The sequence below is a fragment of the Cheilinus undulatus genome, linkage group 12 (assembly GCF_018320785.1).
Source record: "Cheilinus undulatus linkage group 12, ASM1832078v1, whole genome shotgun sequence".
NCBI classification, from domain to species: Eukaryota; Metazoa; Chordata; class Actinopteri; order Labriformes; family Labridae; genus Cheilinus; species Cheilinus undulatus.
The window spans coordinates 17,989,373-18,009,833 of record NC_054876.1 but is presented as its reverse complement, the minus strand read 5'-3'; the positions used below and the strand labels follow the sequence as shown (position 1 = coordinate 18,009,833).

The 20,461-nt window shown below is 38.2% G+C and overlaps 1 protein-coding gene across 2 annotated transcripts in view; it reads left to right on the top strand.

Annotated features, from left to right (window-relative positions):
- Positions 1-20,461, top strand: part of srrm3 (serine/arginine repetitive matrix 3) — a 182,730-nt gene that overhangs the window by 123,204 nt on the left and 39,065 nt on the right. For both annotated transcript variants that reach the window (XR_005992699.1, XM_041802223.1), the window contains exons 5-7: positions 16,007-16,108; positions 16,643-16,723; positions 17,212-17,280. Coding sequence is in view for 1 of the 2 variants with exons in the window: in XM_041802223.1 (XP_041658157.1) it covers positions 16,007-16,108; positions 16,643-16,723; positions 17,212-17,280 (252 nt within the window). In the remaining variant the exon portion in view is untranslated. The remainder of the gene's footprint in view (positions 1-16,006; positions 16,109-16,642; positions 16,724-17,211; positions 17,281-20,461) is intronic.

Sequence of the window (20,461 nt, the reverse complement as noted above, 5' to 3'; positions counted from 1 at the left end):
GTTATTCCTAAACGCTTCAATTTCATAGTCATATTACTAACAGTTGGAGGTGGAATATCCAGCAGGGATGACATTTCATGAGCCCTTCTCATTGCAAAGTGGAATCCATCACAGTACCACACTTTAAGTCACTGAGCTCTTCAGAATGACCCATTTGTATCACAAATGTTTGCAAATGGAGACTAGATGCTAGGTTGTCACAGGCCTCATTGAAACCCCTGAATTCAGTAGTTAACAGGTAAAGCCAAATGCATTTGTCCATATAGTGTATGATAAGCCATTTTTAATCTATCATTTCATTTTTCTCACAACCATCTGGTGACCCCAAGAAATAAATTCAACACTTGGGACCCCAAGGTTAAGAATGGCGGGTTTAAATTGTACAAACACTTTGGCAACATTTTCCATTTGTGCATATTCTAGAAAGTGCTCTCCCGGTCTCTAACTATCATAAGAGCTTTTGGTTATATATAACTCAAGATATAAGGTTTTTCTAAAATGTAGATTCTTTTGAATACAGTCGAGGCAAATGGAAACTGTGTAAGTACAGAGTCTTCTCTAAAAGGAGATAAGACTTGTTTGAAGTCCTTGGATAAGTTGAAGCCTGCTGACTGAAACAGCTGATCAGGAGATGACAATATACTGAGGCAGGGACATGTAAACAGAAGTTGCACTGCAAAACTGTGCCAAGCATCGATGCATACTGGGGGAAAAATAAAATACATTCAACATTGTTTTTGGCCCTTTTTTCCCTGAAATTTGTTAGATTGTACTTTGAAACTGTACCTGTCTGTTGTGCACTGAAATCTTTGGAGGTTACACTCATTACTATTGCCAAAAATCTTGATAATCAACTTTAAAAATACCTCTCTTACTCCCATGCTGTAAGTGCACAGGTGTCCCAATAAAAGGCAGAGCTGATCGTCCTCTTTTGGTGGTCATACGCTTAATATTTTCAAGTACCTTAAACAACCTCACTGAAAAAATGAACCATCTCCTTGAACTCTGGAGTACTGTGAAGAGGATGACTGAAAACTTACACAGACATGCTTCAATACAAGTAAACACAACTGAAGCTGCATTGACTAGGAGTCATACACATATACATCATATTTTTGGACTATAATAAGTGATCAATTTATGTGTGCATCACTTTAATGTCTAAGCTGTTAAAGGTGGAGCTCATTTTGATTCCTTCATATTCCAATGAGTAGCTTATGAATTTCCCTGCAGGGTTCAAAGAAGTTTTAACTCACAAGAATACACTGAAATATTTTTATAATTACTCTAAATCTTCAAAGTACCTTGTGTTAGTGAAGTTAGTGAAAAGACAGTAATACACACTGCCATGTTGCATGATTTTCTAAAATATCTAAAGCTGGTGATGCAATGAGAGGAGGGCCAGATGAAAATAAAGTCTGTTTGAAGTGTCAGTAAAAGTGCCAAGCTTCATGAGCATCATGAGGTAAAAATAACTCATCAGTCAAGCTTCATACTGCACGGCATCAAAACCAAACTGGTGCAGGGTGATGAAAAGGATGAACCATGCAAAACGTCCTAATATTAAAATATAAATCTGCTCCTCAATGCTTCTATATACAGATAAAATATTAACTTTCTATCAAATTCACTTTAAATTCTGCAGCTTTCCTTTCACACTACAGACAGAAACACCTGATCACTTTGATGTAGAATAAAATAGACTGAGTCTGATGATACTGAGGCAAAAAATGTTCGATCTCGATCAGACTGCGTGTATTTAGCCAGACACAGCCCCTTAAACAAATATGTCCAGGACACCACATAACCCGACCTGACAAGACTGGCATCTCAACTGGGTGGTAAACCAGTATCAACCAGTATAATTTCTGACACAGAATGAAAGTTTGAGGAAACATTTGTAACACTTCCATCACTGGTTTAAATGCATGCGTTGTGTCATAGTGAACACACAAGGCATAACTGATACCACCATTAGCATAGCAGTGTGATATATGACAGACAACCGCTCAGTCTAAGTCAGATAATCAACGTGTTTCGCTCTGACACTAAAGAGCGGCCAGATAACAAGCCAAACGTCACAGATTTGCGTCAATATAACTAATGTGGAGCACAGCAATGAAGTAAAACAGGTCTTATTTCCTCTGCAACAGATCAACTCGGTTTGACCTGAGCCCTTGTTTAGTCCGGGATGTGGTGTTCAATTATGTAAAAATGTAAACACCATAGCTTGCTTTTTCCTTTGCCAAAGCTCAGTTGAATCAATGTTGAATAGGCTATTTGGACCTTGTTTTTATTTATCTTGAGCGCTTTTATTGTCAATGCCAATACCAGGAAATGTCAGTAGCAGCTTGATGCCCCCCCCAGCTTGCTGTTGTGTCATTCCAATAGAGTGGTGCAGTCATGATGTAATTTTCACATGGGTTCCCTTGGCGACGAGCCTATGGGATTTTTCAGTGGGTTTTTGGATCTTTCTTGAAAATAAGGTCTGTGTCCAATAAAGGTTTATGAAACTTACATGTTTGTTCATAAAGATAATCTTCATAAATTAATGATATAAGCATCATATCTGGTTCCTTAATACAACTGACGTATGTAAATGGCTAATGTCATGCTATACTGAACTACAACACGGTCAGCTGAATTTGATGTCATCACCCACAGATACAAGTGAGGGGCAGGCTCAGTTGCCACGCTTCTGATGAAGACGTATAATCTTCTTGACTAACGCTGTAGTTCTTGTTAGCTTTACTTTAGCAACCGCCTTTATTAAGATGTGAAAACATGCAGAACTCTTAAGGTGAGGCCTGTTTCAGATGTATTTTATGTTGTAGGATAAAACATTAAAATCTCTTGAGCTTGTGTTCACCACAGACCTTATTTCAGGCTTTTAACTGAAGACTCAATCAAAAATCCCACAGACTTTCAGACGTGGGAACCAGAAGTGCTAAAATGCTAACACACTTCTGTGTTTTAGGACTCATTCCTGCACCACTCTATTGCTCTATCCATGCTTTTTTAGCCCTTAGGGTAACTTTACTGGCAAGCCTAGATTCAATCCACACTAGTAACTCCAGTGTTTTTAATCCATTTTTAAATGTTTCTGCCCTAGCTTTGCATCAGCCACCATATTGTTTTGGCACATGGGCTGTGACAACCAACTGTAGGCTGTTTCATTGTTGCATCATGCTTTGCCAAACTATGTACTTCAGGCTAAGCAGATCATGACAGAGACCTCCTGATTAGCTCATAGTGGAGAGAAAGAGACACAGAGAGCCTGTGATGTGGCCCTCTGTGTCACTGCTGCTTTGAGAAATGGCACAAATAAAGCCAACACAAAGAAGCACAAGGCCTTTGTTTTGTAAATATGTGAATATTTTGAAGATTTTTGGTTAAAGCATGATTATTTATTCCCTTTTTGGTCCCCCAAAAGATGGGAGAACAAGTTTATGTAAAATACAGTTTTATCATTATTTTTTTTACTCTGTCAAACATAGTTTAGTTTTTTCTTTTGTCTTCATAGTCCCATATCTGTTTTCAAGTTCAAGTGACATTACTACAGCACATATATTCTTAAGAAAAAGACAAACCTTATTAATCCCTGAAGGGAAATTCATTGTTTTACACTCTAAGCATGTATCCTGAATTACATGACAGAAACCCCATGTATATGCACTAATGGAGACTAATGTCCGAGTGACGGCTTTGCTGCTCTTGTTGAAGCGCTGCCAGGAGCTGTTGGGTGTTCAGCGCTTGCTCAAGGGCACTTCCACAGTAATCACAAAGTGACCTGGCACCTCTCCAGCTACCAGGCCAAAGTCCAGATATGGTCAGACCGGGGCCAGCCTCCAATGGTATTCGATGAGAATGGGATTTTAACCCATCCTTGTTGACTTATTTAATGGATTTAGGGATGCTTTGTCTTCCAAGTAACATCATGCAACAGGAAAGAATGATTTCTACTGAGTTTGGTTCTGTATTCAATGCTGTTTTTTGCCTATATTAAAGTAATATTAGGTTTTTTAAGAGGTTTGTCTCAGGAATGAGTGGTAATGATGATAGTTAATATGAATGCAAAGATATTAGTATTAATCATCTATACAGATCTGAATAATGCATTTGTTTGCACCTCTAGTGTCACTGCTTGCTCTTTTATTCAGCTCACCTTTTCTTCCTCCTTCATTCTTTTCTCGTCCTTGCTTTGCTTCCATGCAACTTTTAGTCCAGCTTATTTAACAGGGCATCCAAGGAGTTAGTATCCTTGATGCTATTTACTGAAAATGAATATAAATGCTTTATAGGACAGGTAAAATAGATGAATCGAAACCTGTCTGAAATTGATTTAAAAAGAGGTCATGAGAAATGACCTGCCAGTCTAATAATGTCTTCAGGCTGCAGGTTTTAAAAGAATATGGGCTGTAATTAAAGAAGTGCAATAAATTTAATTTGAATTCTCAGCTTTTGACTGATAACGTCTCCCTCTGACTACACAGGGAACAGTAAGACCCCGGTGCTCTGAAAATAATCAGCGGCATTTTAAAAGTCTATTCTGAACTCTGCTGGAAGCCAATGAGGCGAAGATTGGCATGATAATTGTCAATTTGTTTAGCGTTAAGCCTCGCTATAGCTCTGAGCGCGAAGTGGGAGGGATAGCAGCTCGTCTGAGGGGAGCAGAGATGGAATTAAAATCAAAATAAATGATTGCACGACACACATACATGCACTCAGAGAGGCCACTGCTCCAGCCGTCAGATATGAGAAGGAGCAGCAGCAGGATGCAGGCGTGGTGTTTCTACTGAGTCAATCCTCCAGTGTCTGTGTGAGTGATGGAGAGAGGCAGCGTGGTGTCATGACGTGACCCGCTGTCTGTGAACTAATGACTGCTAATGACGCTGATGCTTCCTGTCTCACAATCCAGACTGATGATGCTCCCTCCTCTGCTCTTCAGCCGGAGTCTGACATTTAACCAGAAACAGGAGGAAGAAAAAGAGAAAGCATGAGTATGCTCAGTAGAAATAATGTAACAACCATTCATGAGTTAACTGTGAAGTTAGTGGAAGCTTTGTTTGTTTTGATGTTCCATTGGTTCACTCTCAAGGGCACTTCTGAGTCAGGTCAGTTTGGGATGTCAGCGCTCGCCTCAATTTCTGCAACTTTCCCTCTCCAGAAAGGCCTTGATGTGGAAAATTGAAGAAGGTTGTAATTTGCAGGGTTGTTATTCCCTCACTCCCCCTCATACTCAACACAAACATGCTCAGAGAACTTCAGACCTCTTTTTGAAGTAGTCTGCATCCCTCTGCTCAAAATCCTGAATTTAAATGTGAAGTGCCTAAGTAAGTGCCTTAATTATTACTCACTGACACCGGCAATCAGCAGATCAACAATCTCCCACATTAAGAGATGGTGTGGACTCTAACATCAGTCATTGTTGGCCCACAAAGACCGAAATCACTGTAAACAGCCAGCAGTATGCCTGCATGAGCTAATGATCTCATATGAATAATTCTTTTCATATATGGGTTTGTTTAAACAAGAACAGTTTTACTGTAAATGTATTGGACTGAAGAGTAGGCAGAGCTAATTTCCATCTACTGCTATGGGGTTTATGTGCAATGCAGATATAAGAAAAATATATAAATGAGTGTAGCACATACCTCAAATATCCAGATTATCCAATAATGGATCCTGGTCTGTGCATGGCTCTGAGGATTTCAACAGCTGTTAGTTTGCCAGTTTGTCTAGACTGAAATGTCTCCACATCTGTTGGAGTAATTGTCATGAATGCTCATAGCTGGACTCTTTAAAAGTTTCATCTAAAAAAAAATATTGAGCTGGGCTAAATTTATTTTAAATAAATGAAACTTCAGAGTGAATTTAAGAAATCACAGAAAAAACGCAGGCGTAAGGTTTTCATCAAGGCAACAATATGTGAGGCCTGTTTCAGACTGGGTGCGTGTTTCCAACGTGGCAGCTGAGGCACGTGTCGGCTCTAGATAGCAGTTACAGCTATCACACCAGGCTTCTGTGTTGGCTGCGTCTACCTGCTGTCACAGTCCTGTCTATATTCACATTTTACCTCAATAAATCTCGCTTCAGAAGCTGGATTCATAGTATACCTGAGCTGGGAAGAAAAACAGAAGAAACAGAATTAAAACTTGGTTTTGACCCTGAAAAGCACAAACCAGAATGTTTATCTTGCTGGTGACATATTCTCCAAATGTAGACAGATGAGGACAAAATTATTAGCCCCCCTTGGAAAATGTCCTTTTTAAGCACTTACCAAATTCAGTTTAACAAAGCAAGGATTTTTTACACAGCTTACCCAAACATCCTAGTTTTATTTTGGATGCTTACAATTTTACTTTCCACACAGAAACAAAAGATTGCACAAAAAACTACCAGGTCAAAATAATTCACCCCTCTTCAGCTAATAGTCAGTTGTGTCTCCTTTTCTCTGGATAACAGCCTGTAGTCATTAGCTAAAAAGAAGCCAGTTAGTTTGTCTCAGTACAGTTTCAGGGTAGACGTGGGATAGTAAAAGGTAGTAAATGAAAAAGGTAACAAATGCAATTTGACTTGGTAGTAAATTTTTCACCACCCTTTCATTATATTATGACTTTTGCATTGATCCTGAATCGCGGAAATTGAATGAATTTGACTAAAATGCTGTGTTTTTGGGTTTTTTTAGAAAGAGGAACATATATCTGAGGAATGTGTTCCCGGGGGAACACTAAAGCGGGGCACAACTTGTCCCTCACTCACAAACACTCACCCCGCCCCGTCCTAAACAATAACAGCATGTCAAAGTGGCTTCACGAAACACCGGCAAACATCACATAGCCCCTTACGGGCCAGTACCATGTGACATAATGTTGCACCTTCAAGAAAACTCATCTGTGCTTTGAGTTATTTTACCTCACCACCTGAGCGGTGTGTCTCACCTCACGCGAGGCACACCACTCAACCCTCGGAGGCTCAAAATCAAGTTGGACAGACTCGAGATTTTATGAAGTCTAAATGATGTTAAATTCGAGTAACAGTTATCTTAATCATTCATCCTGTAGATACTGTAGTTCCCTTTGGTTGCTTAACGAGCCAATACGTGTCCGCATTAACGTAGCGCTCTGATATGGGACAGACGGACAGACAGCGAGGATGGAGGGAGATGAGGAGAGAACCGTTACAGTCAGGAGTAAAACAATGCACCATCAAACTGCATGGACTGTTACAGACTGAGGGAGTAAAAAAAAGTTTAGGTAACAGGTTTACTTTTAACTATTTAACTTTAATGTGACCTTCTTATTAAGTTACTACCACTCTGTGTTTGAGAGGACAGAATGATTTCTTCATTTACATTATAAAAATCAGTTAGGATGTGATTATACAAGTGAATGTGTCTTGAAATGTTAGAAATATCTGACTGTTAGACTGGTTATAAATATTTTATATCAGGGTTATCCAAACAACGGCTCCTGGGCCAATTGTGGCCCTTTTTCAATAAATTTAAGGTTATTTCTATTTAATTAGTGAACATTTGATTCATTTACATAAACAAGTCATTTTTTTATGGTGAAATTAGTGGAAAGGTTAAAAAATGGAATTCAAAAAAATTAAAACAAAAAAAACAGAATTTGGAAAAAATTAAACAGAATTTGGAAAAAATAAAATGGATTTCGTAGGGCCCTATAAATGCGACCTGGAATGGTGTTACGGCGATCAAATCACACTGAGAATCCATCATTCACCAGCAGTGGATTGGCGCACAGGGGGAGCAGCTCCCTATTATGTTTTTTGGTGCGACACAGAGCAGTGCAACTGCAAACACAAGCTCAGCTATGAGCACAAGTATTGCGTGGTGGTAGTAAAAAAAATATTGTAGAGATGGTAAAAAAGGTGGTAAAAGGTAGTGAATTCAACCCCAGAATTCCTGTATAAACCCTGAGTTTGATAGTCTTAGCTGAGGCTAAGAGGTAAAACAGGATGGTGGTGGATGAAGCAAAGAAAAGATTAAGAGTGACCAAGCAAGAAGCAAAACTAAAAGCAACAGTCTGGCAGCAGTGTGTACATCCCTGCAGATATTATTCAAAACAGATCGAGCGGTGACTGTGGGGTGATATTGCTCTATTGTCATTATGGACTCATGTTTTGCAGCTTTACGGTGCAGAAAGCCATCTTGCACCGAGGGCTGCATGGATTACAGGGTTAGAGCCTTACAGCAAGGTTCCTAGTTCACAGTGGTCAGACAGAGCCTTTCTGTGTTGCATGGATTTTCTCTACATTTGTTACATTAATTGGTGGCACTAAATTGTCCATAGGTGTGAGGGCGACTGGTTGTTTGTCCTCACACTCAGTGACAACTGAAATTGGCTTCAACCCACTGCAACCCTGAAAGGGATAGGGTGTATAGATAATAGATGGATGGATCTTGTGCCAAAAGGATGTCTCTCTCTCTCTCTCTCTCCACCAAAAAGTTGTCTCTTTCCTTGTCAGTCTTCAAGTTGGCTAAATAAGTTTGGACCTCTACAACCCTCTCTCAATTACTATGTAATAATTAGCCTCTCCAATAAAGCTACGTAGCTACAGACTAGAGACATCATGGCAACAGGCTCTGCTAGTCATATTTGGACAAAATCTAAAATATTACTGAACCTTGACAGTAAACGTGCTTCTCAATTCTTTCAGCACATTTTGCTCGTCAACAAATAAGTTGTCTAAGAGGGGACAGTAACAGCTCTGTGTGATTTTCTGTTGGCTCCAAAATGCATCAGAACTGAATTCCTATGTATGGTTGGTGTTACAAATGGAGCTGAAGGGCTTTGAAAATGAGCTGCTGTTGTGCTTTTTTGCAGCTCTTACTCTATTAAGTGAGTCGTAGTAGGTAAGCAATGATGATTTAGGTTAATACAGATGCTACACTGCTTCAAGTAAAAAAACATACTCTGTATGTTGATAAAGATAAGGAAAATAGACACAGATAGTTAGATTAGCTAAATGATAAAAACCCCAAATACTGCCTCAAATAAACTGCTGCCATCAGTGTGTTTGCATTAGCTCAGCTGGGAGCGTTTCATTCTGATGCCATCTTTTCCACAGAGACTATCACTATTGACAGGCTTGGCCCCTCAGCTGTAGCTTAATGCTCTTGCACACAAGCAATAAACAGTCAGCAGCAGCATAGATGTGCTAGCTCATAACTCTGTTTACTGATGTCCCACATTGATTTCCTGCAGAGTGGATGGAAACACACAGCGAAAAGTGGAGGAATGCAGTGTGTAAAGCCTCTCAGAGATAATCGGGCTTACATATCGAGGCAGTCCGATCAGAGGCAGATCAATGAGGGAGCTCAGCCTGGACTTCAAATGGCCATTCGATATCCAATGAAATGCCTGAGACAATGTTTCTCCATTAGCATATTTAAATATATCTCAATTCAATAAAAATTGATTTAACATTCAGCAGCTGTACAGAAATCTAATCTGGGAGCGTCCAGAGCATCAAGGTTTTTCCCCATGATCACACAATTGATTAGCTCAGCTTTAACCTCCAACCAGGTGAATCCTTCATCTTAATATGACCACTTTGAAGGCAGACTCTCCTACTGAGGAATAATTAATCAACCCTCCATTCACCTCTTTTTGAAATAGTAATCCACAACTCTGCAGGTTTTTGAAACATTTCCGCGCCTTGAGTAGCAGACTGACGCCTGAATGAGGAAATGAATGAGTTGCAATGCTTTGTGCTGCAACCCTGAGGAGCTCGTTGGCCACAGTCCATCACTGCCAGAGCCCGGAGATAGAGGCTGAATCAGGGAGCCTCTTCTCACCAGGGCACCATTAAGTACAGGGACACCCACTCGTCTGCCGAACGGAAACGACCAACAGGACAGATGTCTCTGGCCTAGTAGAGCATGGCATCAATTTAGAGATTACAGACAGGATGGGGAATAAGTTGATTTATCACTAATGACTAAGAAGGGGGACCAAGAGATAGTTTCCAGTGTTGTTAATTGCAGTATTGGCAGTGAGTTTCATTCCTGCTTCAACAGGGTCATCCACGTAAGCCAACAGACACAACGACTGTTCGTTTCAATGGGAAATGGTTTTATAAGGCCAAACTGAGATTATAAATCTCAATTTAATAAGCCTGATAAAGTTAAAGGCTCACACTCTCATGAATTTTATGTTATTTTATTTTTGTTATTTTTTGGCCAGAGTGGGCTTGGTGCCTGGACGTTTAAAGGGATAAACACAGTTTATTAGCCATCCCAGTGGAAAAATAACCCATTTTGTGTCTGTGCAATGAAAGCAGCCTAGTTTTGGTTTCAGAAGTTGGCATGGGGAAAATTGCAGAGCAGGGAGCCAAAATTATTGTACCATATTCCAACTACAGCCTCTGTTTCACAGGCTTTTGTCACTGAATTCAGTGTCGCAGGGTGTATTGTTTTCTGAAAAACTTAAGCATGCTTCTTAGGTTTACTCCCCACATTCAAAGACAAATCATCTGCTTTAATCTGCAGTTTTCTTCAAGATCTAAAAATGCAGCAGCAACAGCTCAAATGACATTGTAAGTTGGTTTTATTAAAGCCTATATTTAGGATATCAAAATTAACCAAAACTCTTTTCTGAAAAACATAGGATGGGGCGTGGCTTTTATAAGCAGAAGGGATGCACAGTATTATCAATATAATATTAATATCTGCAGATATTAGCTTAAAAAATGAATTATTGTTATTGGCAGATGTGAACATTTCTGCAGATATGTACAGCCAGTAACCTGACAAGCCTGATGGATGTGTTTCACACATGTCACGACTCCGCTGCGCCCGAAAGCACTGCCCCTCGTCGCTGATTGGTCCTGCCATTTTCTAACCGGGCCCAAACAGTTCGGACAGGAGCTTTGCAAGATGGTTTCGCCAGTGAGAAACAAAGAAACGGGCGTATCCATCTGCTTTGCAAGGTTCTACAGCCAGTATTTTAGCTGTAAATATTGGCCATACACTCTAAAAAGGAAATTGTGGAAAAACTTTATTAAAAATTCTTTAGTCGGTAATAAGAAATTGAATTAAGTTCATTCTACTGAAGTTGATAAGTAGCAAGATGACACTTGTTAATTTGGGTTAAAAAAAAATAATTCAATTGCTTGTCACTACTGGAGGCCTTTTTAAGTTTATCCCCAATTTTTCTTTAACAGTGTATGAACAAATAAGTGGAGTTTTAGGCTGGACCAACAGACCTATGCAAGCTTCAGCCTTTTTCTTTATTTATCATCATTCCTTACACTGAAAAGTGTTTGAGGACTGAAGTACGTTAATTTGTTCATACTTAAACTTTAAAATATTTTGATATTGACTTATCAGATATCAGCAAAAATCTGATCTCATGTATCCTCTAATAATAAGGATATCAGTATTTCTAAACTGTTAACAACTAATGATTATTTACAAGCTTTCATTTCCTCTGTTACTGTCCATGTAAACCCAAACAGCTGAAGATTGTTAAAGTGAGTCGTGTTAACTTAAAAAATCCCCAAATGGCAATTTCAGCTCTATTTTTCTGACTTAATAGAACACATTTTTAGTTTTAAGTAATAAGTATTCATTCTAATTACTTTTGTAATTGTACTCGAATGTTTACTATAATCCTTTAATCTGCAGGGTTTCCCTAGTGAAAATTTCTATGGAAGAAGAACATGTAGCTTTACAAAAAGTATCAGTGTTAGCAACAATTATGAGTATTTTCAACTAACATGTTTTTTAACCCTGTCATAAGAAATATTGTATAATACTTTTCCTGAGATCATTCCTTTAAGTGTTTCCATCTGCAGTGTGTTGGATTTATTTTTTATTTCAATGTTGTTGCTCTAATGTACAGTTTATTGTTGGTTTTTATGCCACTTTGTCTTGTCCTGATTCATTGTAGGGCCCACAAGTTGCCCTGTTTTCAGTAATGATAATTCTAATAATCCTCACTCTCACTAGAAATTTTGGGATTAAATATCTTATATAGTTTCACATATCATAATTTGATTTATAATATCTTGACAATAATTGGTCTATTTTGTCATAGCTTATCATGAACATAAACGTTTCCCTCCATTTTTTCCCAATCTTTACTGTTCAACATTTCAAGAAACAAACAATCCAGATAGGTTGCTTAAACAGTTTCTCTTCCTGAGCCGGAGTTACTTTAGCTGTCGTATCGACCTAGATAGTTTATGCATTGCAACACGTTAAAAGCAAATTAGCAGACTGTGAAAGACGGTGATTGATATCAGTGGATAACAGATTGCCAATTCTAGCCATAAGAATGCTAACTGCTAATGTGGTGGAGGATTCCCTTTTTCTAGACATGCATAATATGTATGCAAGAGGAAGACTGTATAAAAGCCTGGGGCAGAAAGTAAGATAGCCACTTCCGTCATTTGCTGTGTGCTTCTAACTAACATAGTCATAATTTGAGGGCAGGGACAAGCTAGCAGGAGATGATGTTTCCAATGAATGATTTTATCGGAAGATAATGGCTTTACTGTTAGCTACTCGATGCCTAGTTTGTAGTGAAGAAGTCCCTTATAGTTTCAAACTAGTCTGTGAATTTCCCCATAATTATGCTTTAAATTAGTTGGGTTGTACAAATATTAATGCGTGTTCAAATAAGAGATATTGTTTTACGATAACTGTTGCGTCACAAACATGGCGTGTAACTAAACTTTGATGACTGTGCCAGCCGCTAAGATGTAAATCAAGTGTGATAACTCACCCCCTCTCCTGCTTTTATTTTAATTCAGGCTTTCTAATTCTATTAATGTTAATTTCTCTTTAGATATGAATGAATACCACTTAGTGGGACTTTCAGTTTTAATATAAAACATCATTTTTTGCTATTTCAAGCCTAATTTTCTGAGGCTTTTAACTGATTCTCCATTTTTGGTTAAACTCCTGTGAACTGTACTACCCCTGTTGCATTACACGCTGAATGCTGATGTTTTCTTCTGTCCTCATAGGCTCTCTTCTCTGAAACTATTGTTGCTGCTCATGTTAGAATCAACTTGATTTTTGTAATGCATGTTTATAAATCAGAGTCTTCCAGTGTGCCTGTGCAGCTCAAACTCTTCTCTGCGTATAGAAAGGACTGTTATTTTTGAGGGGAGGTACAGGGACTTGGCATCCCTGCTGTGCGCAGTGGTGCTCAGCCAATTAAGGGCTCTGTTGCCTCATCTTTTCCTAAGCATTGGGTCTGTGCGCTGTTCAAATCCTTTAAATACCGGCCTTCAAGACATTTTACACCATTTAGTTTTTTTTCCACACTGGTCCGCCCCTCTTGAGCTGACTTAAAATTTTCTGTGATATTGTGCCCAATTTGTGTTCAATCTCCTTATGAGGGATGCTCTACTATCCTTTGTGTGTCGGCTTTGTTGTCTGTATCTCTTCACATTCCTCCTCTTATTATTCCTGCCTTTTTTATCTCTCTATAGAACTGATGCTGAGCAGTTAGTCATTGAAGCAATGTCTCTGTCCTCAGTGCTATAATCAAAACAACCTTTACGTATACCTCCATATCTCAGTTTAGAAAGTACCAGGAAGCCTGGAGAATAACTTGCTGCATTTGTAACAATACAGGGAAGTGACAAGGTCAGAGAGATAGCGCTGCATAAAAGAAAAAATCATCTCTGTGTGTTTTTTTATCAGTTTCTTTAACCCCCATGGAGCCTGCAAGGTCAGATCAGGAGGATCAGAGAAGGCCACATAAAGAGGGGTGGGGGTAGTTGGGCAGCGAGGATTAGGGAGGAGACTACTGCCATCTGCCTGAATAAACAATACAGTGTGTGTGAGAAAGCAGTGGGAAGGTACGATTCCCACAAGCTGAGCTGTTGGAGTGATAGAGATGATGATATTCTCACTGCTTGGGTGAAGGAAGATTATTAGCGTCAGCACAGAAGTGAAGACACAAGAAAAGTTAGGGGTGTGAGTTTTGAAAATATTTTTGCTTGACTTTTTGTTGGGGGGGGGTTTTCAGGATTTCATGGATTGGTAGTCTTTTGCAATCTGTACAGCATCAAAACATCAGAGAAAACATGTAACTGTCAGTGTTTTTGGAGGGAACAGTCAGTCCTTCGCTTTGATCAAGACTGTTTCAAAGAAGTGAAAATAGCCTTCAGGTTCAAATAGTGGACTGCTGCAGTACCTGGAAATTAGACCTTCATGCTTTTCTAACAGCCGGCAGAGGAAGACTCTTTAAAAGTTTGACTGTATAAATTCTAATAGAAAATGACTCATCTTCCCACTTGTTTTGTGTCCTCACTTAATACTTTTATTATCACTTTATACCCTGAATTGCTTGTTTTAAAACTCCTTATACACAGCAGGATATTCATTTTGTACAACATAGACCCATTTACAATTAAAAGTGTGCTCAACTCAGAAACTCCAAAAAGAAAAGTTGTGCTAATTCAAAGTGAACACTCAGCATTAGGATATCAGTAGTGATGATAGGGTTATCATAATACCAGCTTTTTAAATTTGTGTTATGATCCTATTTAAAATTCATCATTACAATTACTTGTTTGATACCACGGCAACAAAAATGAATGTTTTGGGTACTCAGTATTGGGTAAATTTCTGAAAATTACAGGCAAACTTCTACAAACTGTATGAATTACACCATTATATCTGCAACATTTTGGAACCAAAACATTACTGATGTATTTGTGCAGTTTAGACAGCCCTCTTTCATGGATGCACAATATTATTGGCAAAACATCAATATCATGGATGTAAGATAAAAAGTTAATTTTATTAACTATTTTTATCATCATTCCTTTAATACAACAGTTCATATCCAATTTGCAAAATGAGACAAAATCATCACAGTTAAATATTTCTTTCAAAATTTTCTAGCCCTGGGGGGTTTGTTACAGTATGAATCAGTGTGTGCAATGGCTCCTAGCGGAGCAATTTTCTTGTATGTAGCCAAAGCGGCAGTTTGATCAGAACTAGACCAGATTTCTTGATTAAAACAAGAGGAAAGTGCCACACCATCAAAAGACAAAAAATGTTTTTCCTCTTCTCCCCACCTGCCTCGGCATGGGTTTGTGATTGCTTTGGGTGGGGGTAAGTTGTACTGTTAGCTAGTGTATTCAAATGCATACAATTTAATTTTGTCTTGCCATTCTGATTGGTCCTTATGAATGTTACGGACAGAACATCTGTCTTATTACCTAATGAGAATGTCTTTAAAAGTCCTGCCCTTACCAAACACTTTCAGTGGGAGGTTTCCCAGATGAATTGGAAACATATCCATTCTATGGATATATGAAGCAGTCTATCCGGTTTGTCCTGTTAACACAAGGTATCAAAAACTTTCAAAGCGTCAAAAGTGTTTAAAACCTTTATTGCATTTATTTTTTTAACTTTCATTTAAAAAAAATACATGATAAAACATGAAAACGCAGGGTAGGCATCAAGGCCTGGTTTATAAGTGTGATGGACAAGATGTCACCATGGAGACCCCTTAGTCATAACTGGAGCACACAAATATTTTCTCTCTCAGCAGTCAATGCTGGTGCCAAAAGCAAAGATGGAATGGTCCAAAATAATCAAGTCTGTTTATTAGTAAACAGTATTTGTGTGGATGATGGAACTCACTATTACAGCACATATGATAAGAAATTATTCTGAAACTTGTTTCCCATCACAGTTGGTTCAATAAAAATTAGCTTCTAATTGTATTAAGAACAAAAATTAAATGTACTGTGTATTTTGTTTGCATGGGCATTAGTTCTTGGAATCTGTGTTTAAGCTTAATGATCAAATCTTTAAAGACACAAATGTCAAGGAAAAGCATGCAGACAAGCAAAAAATAAAACTGCATGTCTAAAAAAACGACTGCTTGTTTACGTTTGTAATCATTTTAAGAAGCTACATTTTGATCAGGACTTGCCACATCCACAGTACACACACACACATATACATGATCACCATATTTACAGTCCTTTTCTTTTAATCTTTCAGGGTAAACCACCTCCACTATCATCCTGATGGGTATGAAGGCGACCCTGGAACATTGGCTTATGAAGACGGAGACTATGAGCCCGATTACCACAGTGACAACAGGTGAAGCACATGTTCAAACACATACAAACACACTTATGGAATAATGGCTTTGTGCTGACCAGCTCTGACCTCTCAAGTGGTGAATTAAATCAGCCGCCCATTATCTCCTCCACATGGCTGCTGGGTACTTCCTTTGATAATATCCATAAACATGAAATTCAAGCAATTGCTCTTCAAATCCTCGAGCAACACTCGAGACACCCGCAGATAAACAGCCGCTGTTATTTGTGTTTGAAAACCATAATGTAGATGGTCATTTAGATTGTGCTTTCTGTTTGTGTCACTTTGCAGGAAAGATTGAGTGTAATTTCCTCGCAGCGATTTCCTGTTTCCACTGTGCTTTATATTTGAATTAATATTTTGTTTTGTGTCTGACTAAATTGAGGAAATGAGAAAATAGACACTTATCGCCTTGCAGCAAATAACTATAATCAGAAATGTTTTATTTATGAAAATTATTATTATAACAATCACATGTAACTTATTTCTGCTCCTCTTGATCTCCCTCTCTTGTTTTCTCTCTGACTGATTTAGAGTGAAGAGGAAATCAAGTAGCTCTCCATCACCGCGTCCAAAGAAGAGGAAGAAGAAGAAATCTGGCCGCAGAAGGAGTCGGTGAGTGGAAACAGCTTCCACTGATGAAGCAGTTCAGTTTTTCTCATCTTTTCCAGCCTCCTTGACAGAACAATTATACTGAAATAGGCTTCCGATTATTTTGGCGTGATTATTGCAAATGAGCCACTGGATACTGCAATTGTGAAGGAGTGAGGAAAGACAGTAGAGAGTCGTTAGGCAGGCATGATTTCAGCTTTCATTTTCTTTTGACAAGGTCAGCACAAGGAATAAAAAGAGATATAAAGACAAGGTGCATTGTTGAAAACATGAAAAAGTAAAAGAAAAAAGGCCAGGGGATGAATAGCACTGGAGACAAAGAGAATCTCTGTAAGAAAATCAGCTGAGCTCTTAAAGAATGGCACCTTTGATAAAAATGAGATGCACTGTAACACAGTACAAAGTTAAAGACAGAATAAAGCAACAATCCAAGGCTTGTGTTTCTGCCGGCAAATGCACAAATCAAACGTGTCTTTTCTCTCCTTCAAAAGGTTTGGCAGCTCGTCACCCACTCACAGAGAAAAGAAGAAGAAGAGTGGGAAGAAACACAAGAGAGACAGGTGAGCGTGTGTTTGAGCTTGTCATCAGAAACATGTCAGCACAAGCAAGAAAGTCTGAGTCTTTAAGGGGTTGTAGACAATGTCTCCCACAGTGATGGGAAGAAAAACAGGGGAAAAAAGATAAGGTAAGAAAAAAAAATAATTAAAGGAAGGAAAATAAAAGTTTTTATTCAAGGAAGAAAGGAATAAAAATTGGAAGATGGGGGATGTAAAAAAGAGGAAAGAGAAGGGGAGGAGGGCAGATTTATTGGGAAAGAGATATGAGGTTTTAAAGAAGAAATATTAACACAGAGTAAAGTGTGAAAATGATAGAAAAAAATAAGGGAGGCAGGAAGAAGTGGGGTGGAGTGGGAGGCAAGTCTTAAGAAAATGGAACAAAATGGTGAACAGAGAGGAAAGGAAGAGAAAGCACAGAAAAGAGAAAGAACTTGACAAAGGAAAAACAGGGAATGTGGAAAGGAAGGGGAATATAACAGAAAAAAAGGACAGAAAAGGAAAATAATTTAGTCATGATATAAGAAGAAACATGAGATGAAAAATGAAAGAAGAAAAACAAAATTTGACCAAGTAAAGAATATAAAAGATGGTTAGGTAGAAAGAAAGTGGAGTTAAAGAGAGGAAGAAAAACAGATAAGAGAGAGCATGTGAAAGGAATGTATAAAAAATATGATGAAAAACTAAAGAGCATGAAGAAGAGGGAATTGCCGAGTCAAAGCCCAGACCTTAATCCAGCAGAGAATTTGTGGCTGGACTAAAAAAAGGACTTTTAACATCTGTTCCCCCGTGCTTGAGCATGAGCTTGAGCAGTTTTGGTAAGAAGAATGGAGTAAAATTGCAGTGTCCAGATGTGCAAGTCTGACTGAGTCCTATCCACACAGACATAGTGCTGTGATTGCAGCTGAAGGTGTATGTACTAGATACTGACTTGAAGGGGGTGAATTATTATGCAGTCACTTATTTTACCCTACATATTTTTTTTATTCTATTGACATTACTTTGTTGAAATCTGTTTTTACTTTTACATTTATAAAATAAAGCCCAATTATGTTGACCATGATTGATTTAAAAATCAATAAAAGGCTAAAACATCCAAGAGGGTAATACTTTTATAGGCACTGTAGATGAGCAAGACAAAATGCACAAAAGGCAATATTAAAGGAAGGCATGGATACGAAAAAATAGATGAAAATAAAGAAGCAGGATAAAGTAAAGGAAACCAATTACCATTAACAGCCAAGTAAGAGTAGACATAAAAGTAGAGAGGGGACTGTCATAAAGAAAAGGGAAATAAAGCACATGAGCTCACCAACAAATACTGATATGATGCCCTGGGATATTATAACAACAGTAAGCTGTTGTGGAGCGTTCTCCTCCTCCCGTTTCTCTCTCTCTCTGTCTGACTTGAGGGGGGAGAGGAGCTGCTCTAATAACCCAGCCTGTATGGGGGCGCACACCACAAGAAAAATGAGCCTCTCACCAAACTGCTGAGCATCAGTGCACTGCCCCGCTCCTGTTTTTCCCCTCTCATCTATCCACACACATCCCAGTCCCTCTCATCCTCCACTGTCATCCTCACACTTTCCCCTTGACTCAGAGTAAAGCTGTTCTGCATTGCAGGTACTGTTGATGTATGAATAATGTATAGATGAGGTATGCAGGGCTCCTCCCCTGAGGAGCCAGCCTCCCTTCATGTTGGTCTGATTTTTTTAAATGTAACGCTAGGAGGGGAGGGGAGGACGACTTTGATCTTTCCCTGTAGAAATTCTTTTGGTCTAAATATATACACGTTTAAAGGAGCAGCTTTAGGTTGGGCTCATGCATAAACTGCTTTCACATATACAGTATAGACTTGTGCCTTCCAGAGCATTTAGAAAGCTACTTTCAATGACACACTTTGTAATTTACTGCTTACTTAACATATGGAGAAAGCTAACTACAATAAAGCTACTCATGGAATAAATTCACATTAGCTTCCAAGAATAAAAAAGGCATTAGAACACTAAGTTGAAATTAAATCATATTCACTCTGACTCAGACTCAGACTCTGAAAAATCTGTTTTATAACCCCAGACTAAATAAATATTTTGTGAGAAGTTGCAAGCAATCACAAATTATGAACCGAAACAAATATTTTTTGTTTTAAAAATAAGTAATAAAACGTGCAGCAAGTCTTAGAGAAAGCAAGCGCTTCTCCATCCAGGCTTATTGCAAGGACAAAATTGCAAGAAATGTTTCGTCTCTGTTGCAAAACAATACGTATTACGGAAGAGTATTAGGGCCACTGAAAAAAAAAATTTTGAGACAATTTTTTTTTTTCAATTGTGAGAAAAAAGTCAGAATTCTGAGATTAATCTCAGAATTCTGACTTTAATCTCAGAATTCTGACTTTTTTCTCACAATTGAAAAAAAAAATTTGTCTCAAAATTTTTTTTTTCAGTGGCCCTAATACTCTTCCGTAATATAGATTTTGTGTTGTTTTAATACAAATTTAACAAATGTACTTAATGAAAACTTTCTTCCTTCATTGCATCCAAATTACTTGATATTACTTAATAAAGATACAATATGCATCTTTTAGAGTAGCTGTCCAGTAGATTTTGTTCTTTAACACCAGACTCAGACCAAAACAAACACCGAAGTAACGCCAAAACTCTTCAGTGCACCACTTCTCTCCCCGTTCTCCTCCTTAGTGCTCTGACCAAACAGCTTCACTTCACTTTTTCAAAGTCATCTCTTAACAATACTTAAATTAGGATTTAATTCATATTAGCTATAATGGTATTTAAAATGTTGCATACAGTTTCTTATACAAGTAAAAATAGGGCTGTCAAACTATTACAATTTTAGATTTCAATTAATCCCAAAATTGTTGTCCTTAATCGTGATTAGCCTCCCTTTTTGTTGCATTTTGAAATTCAACTAGTCTGTGTTCAACATTGTTTTTGTTTCATGCTGGATTTTTGTCCTGTCTCAAACTAAGGGTATTTGATTTCCTTAACTTTGAAAGAGAATAAGACACTTCTGGAGGATGGAAGATTATGACTAAACTTTCCTACAGAAAAGGGAATTTGTTCTCTATTTTAAAGGAAATAAGAAATAAGGAAATATTTGATGACACAAGACGTTTGTGACGTTTGACTTGTCTATTGAACTGTCTGTGGGATTTTTTAGTGTGAAATGA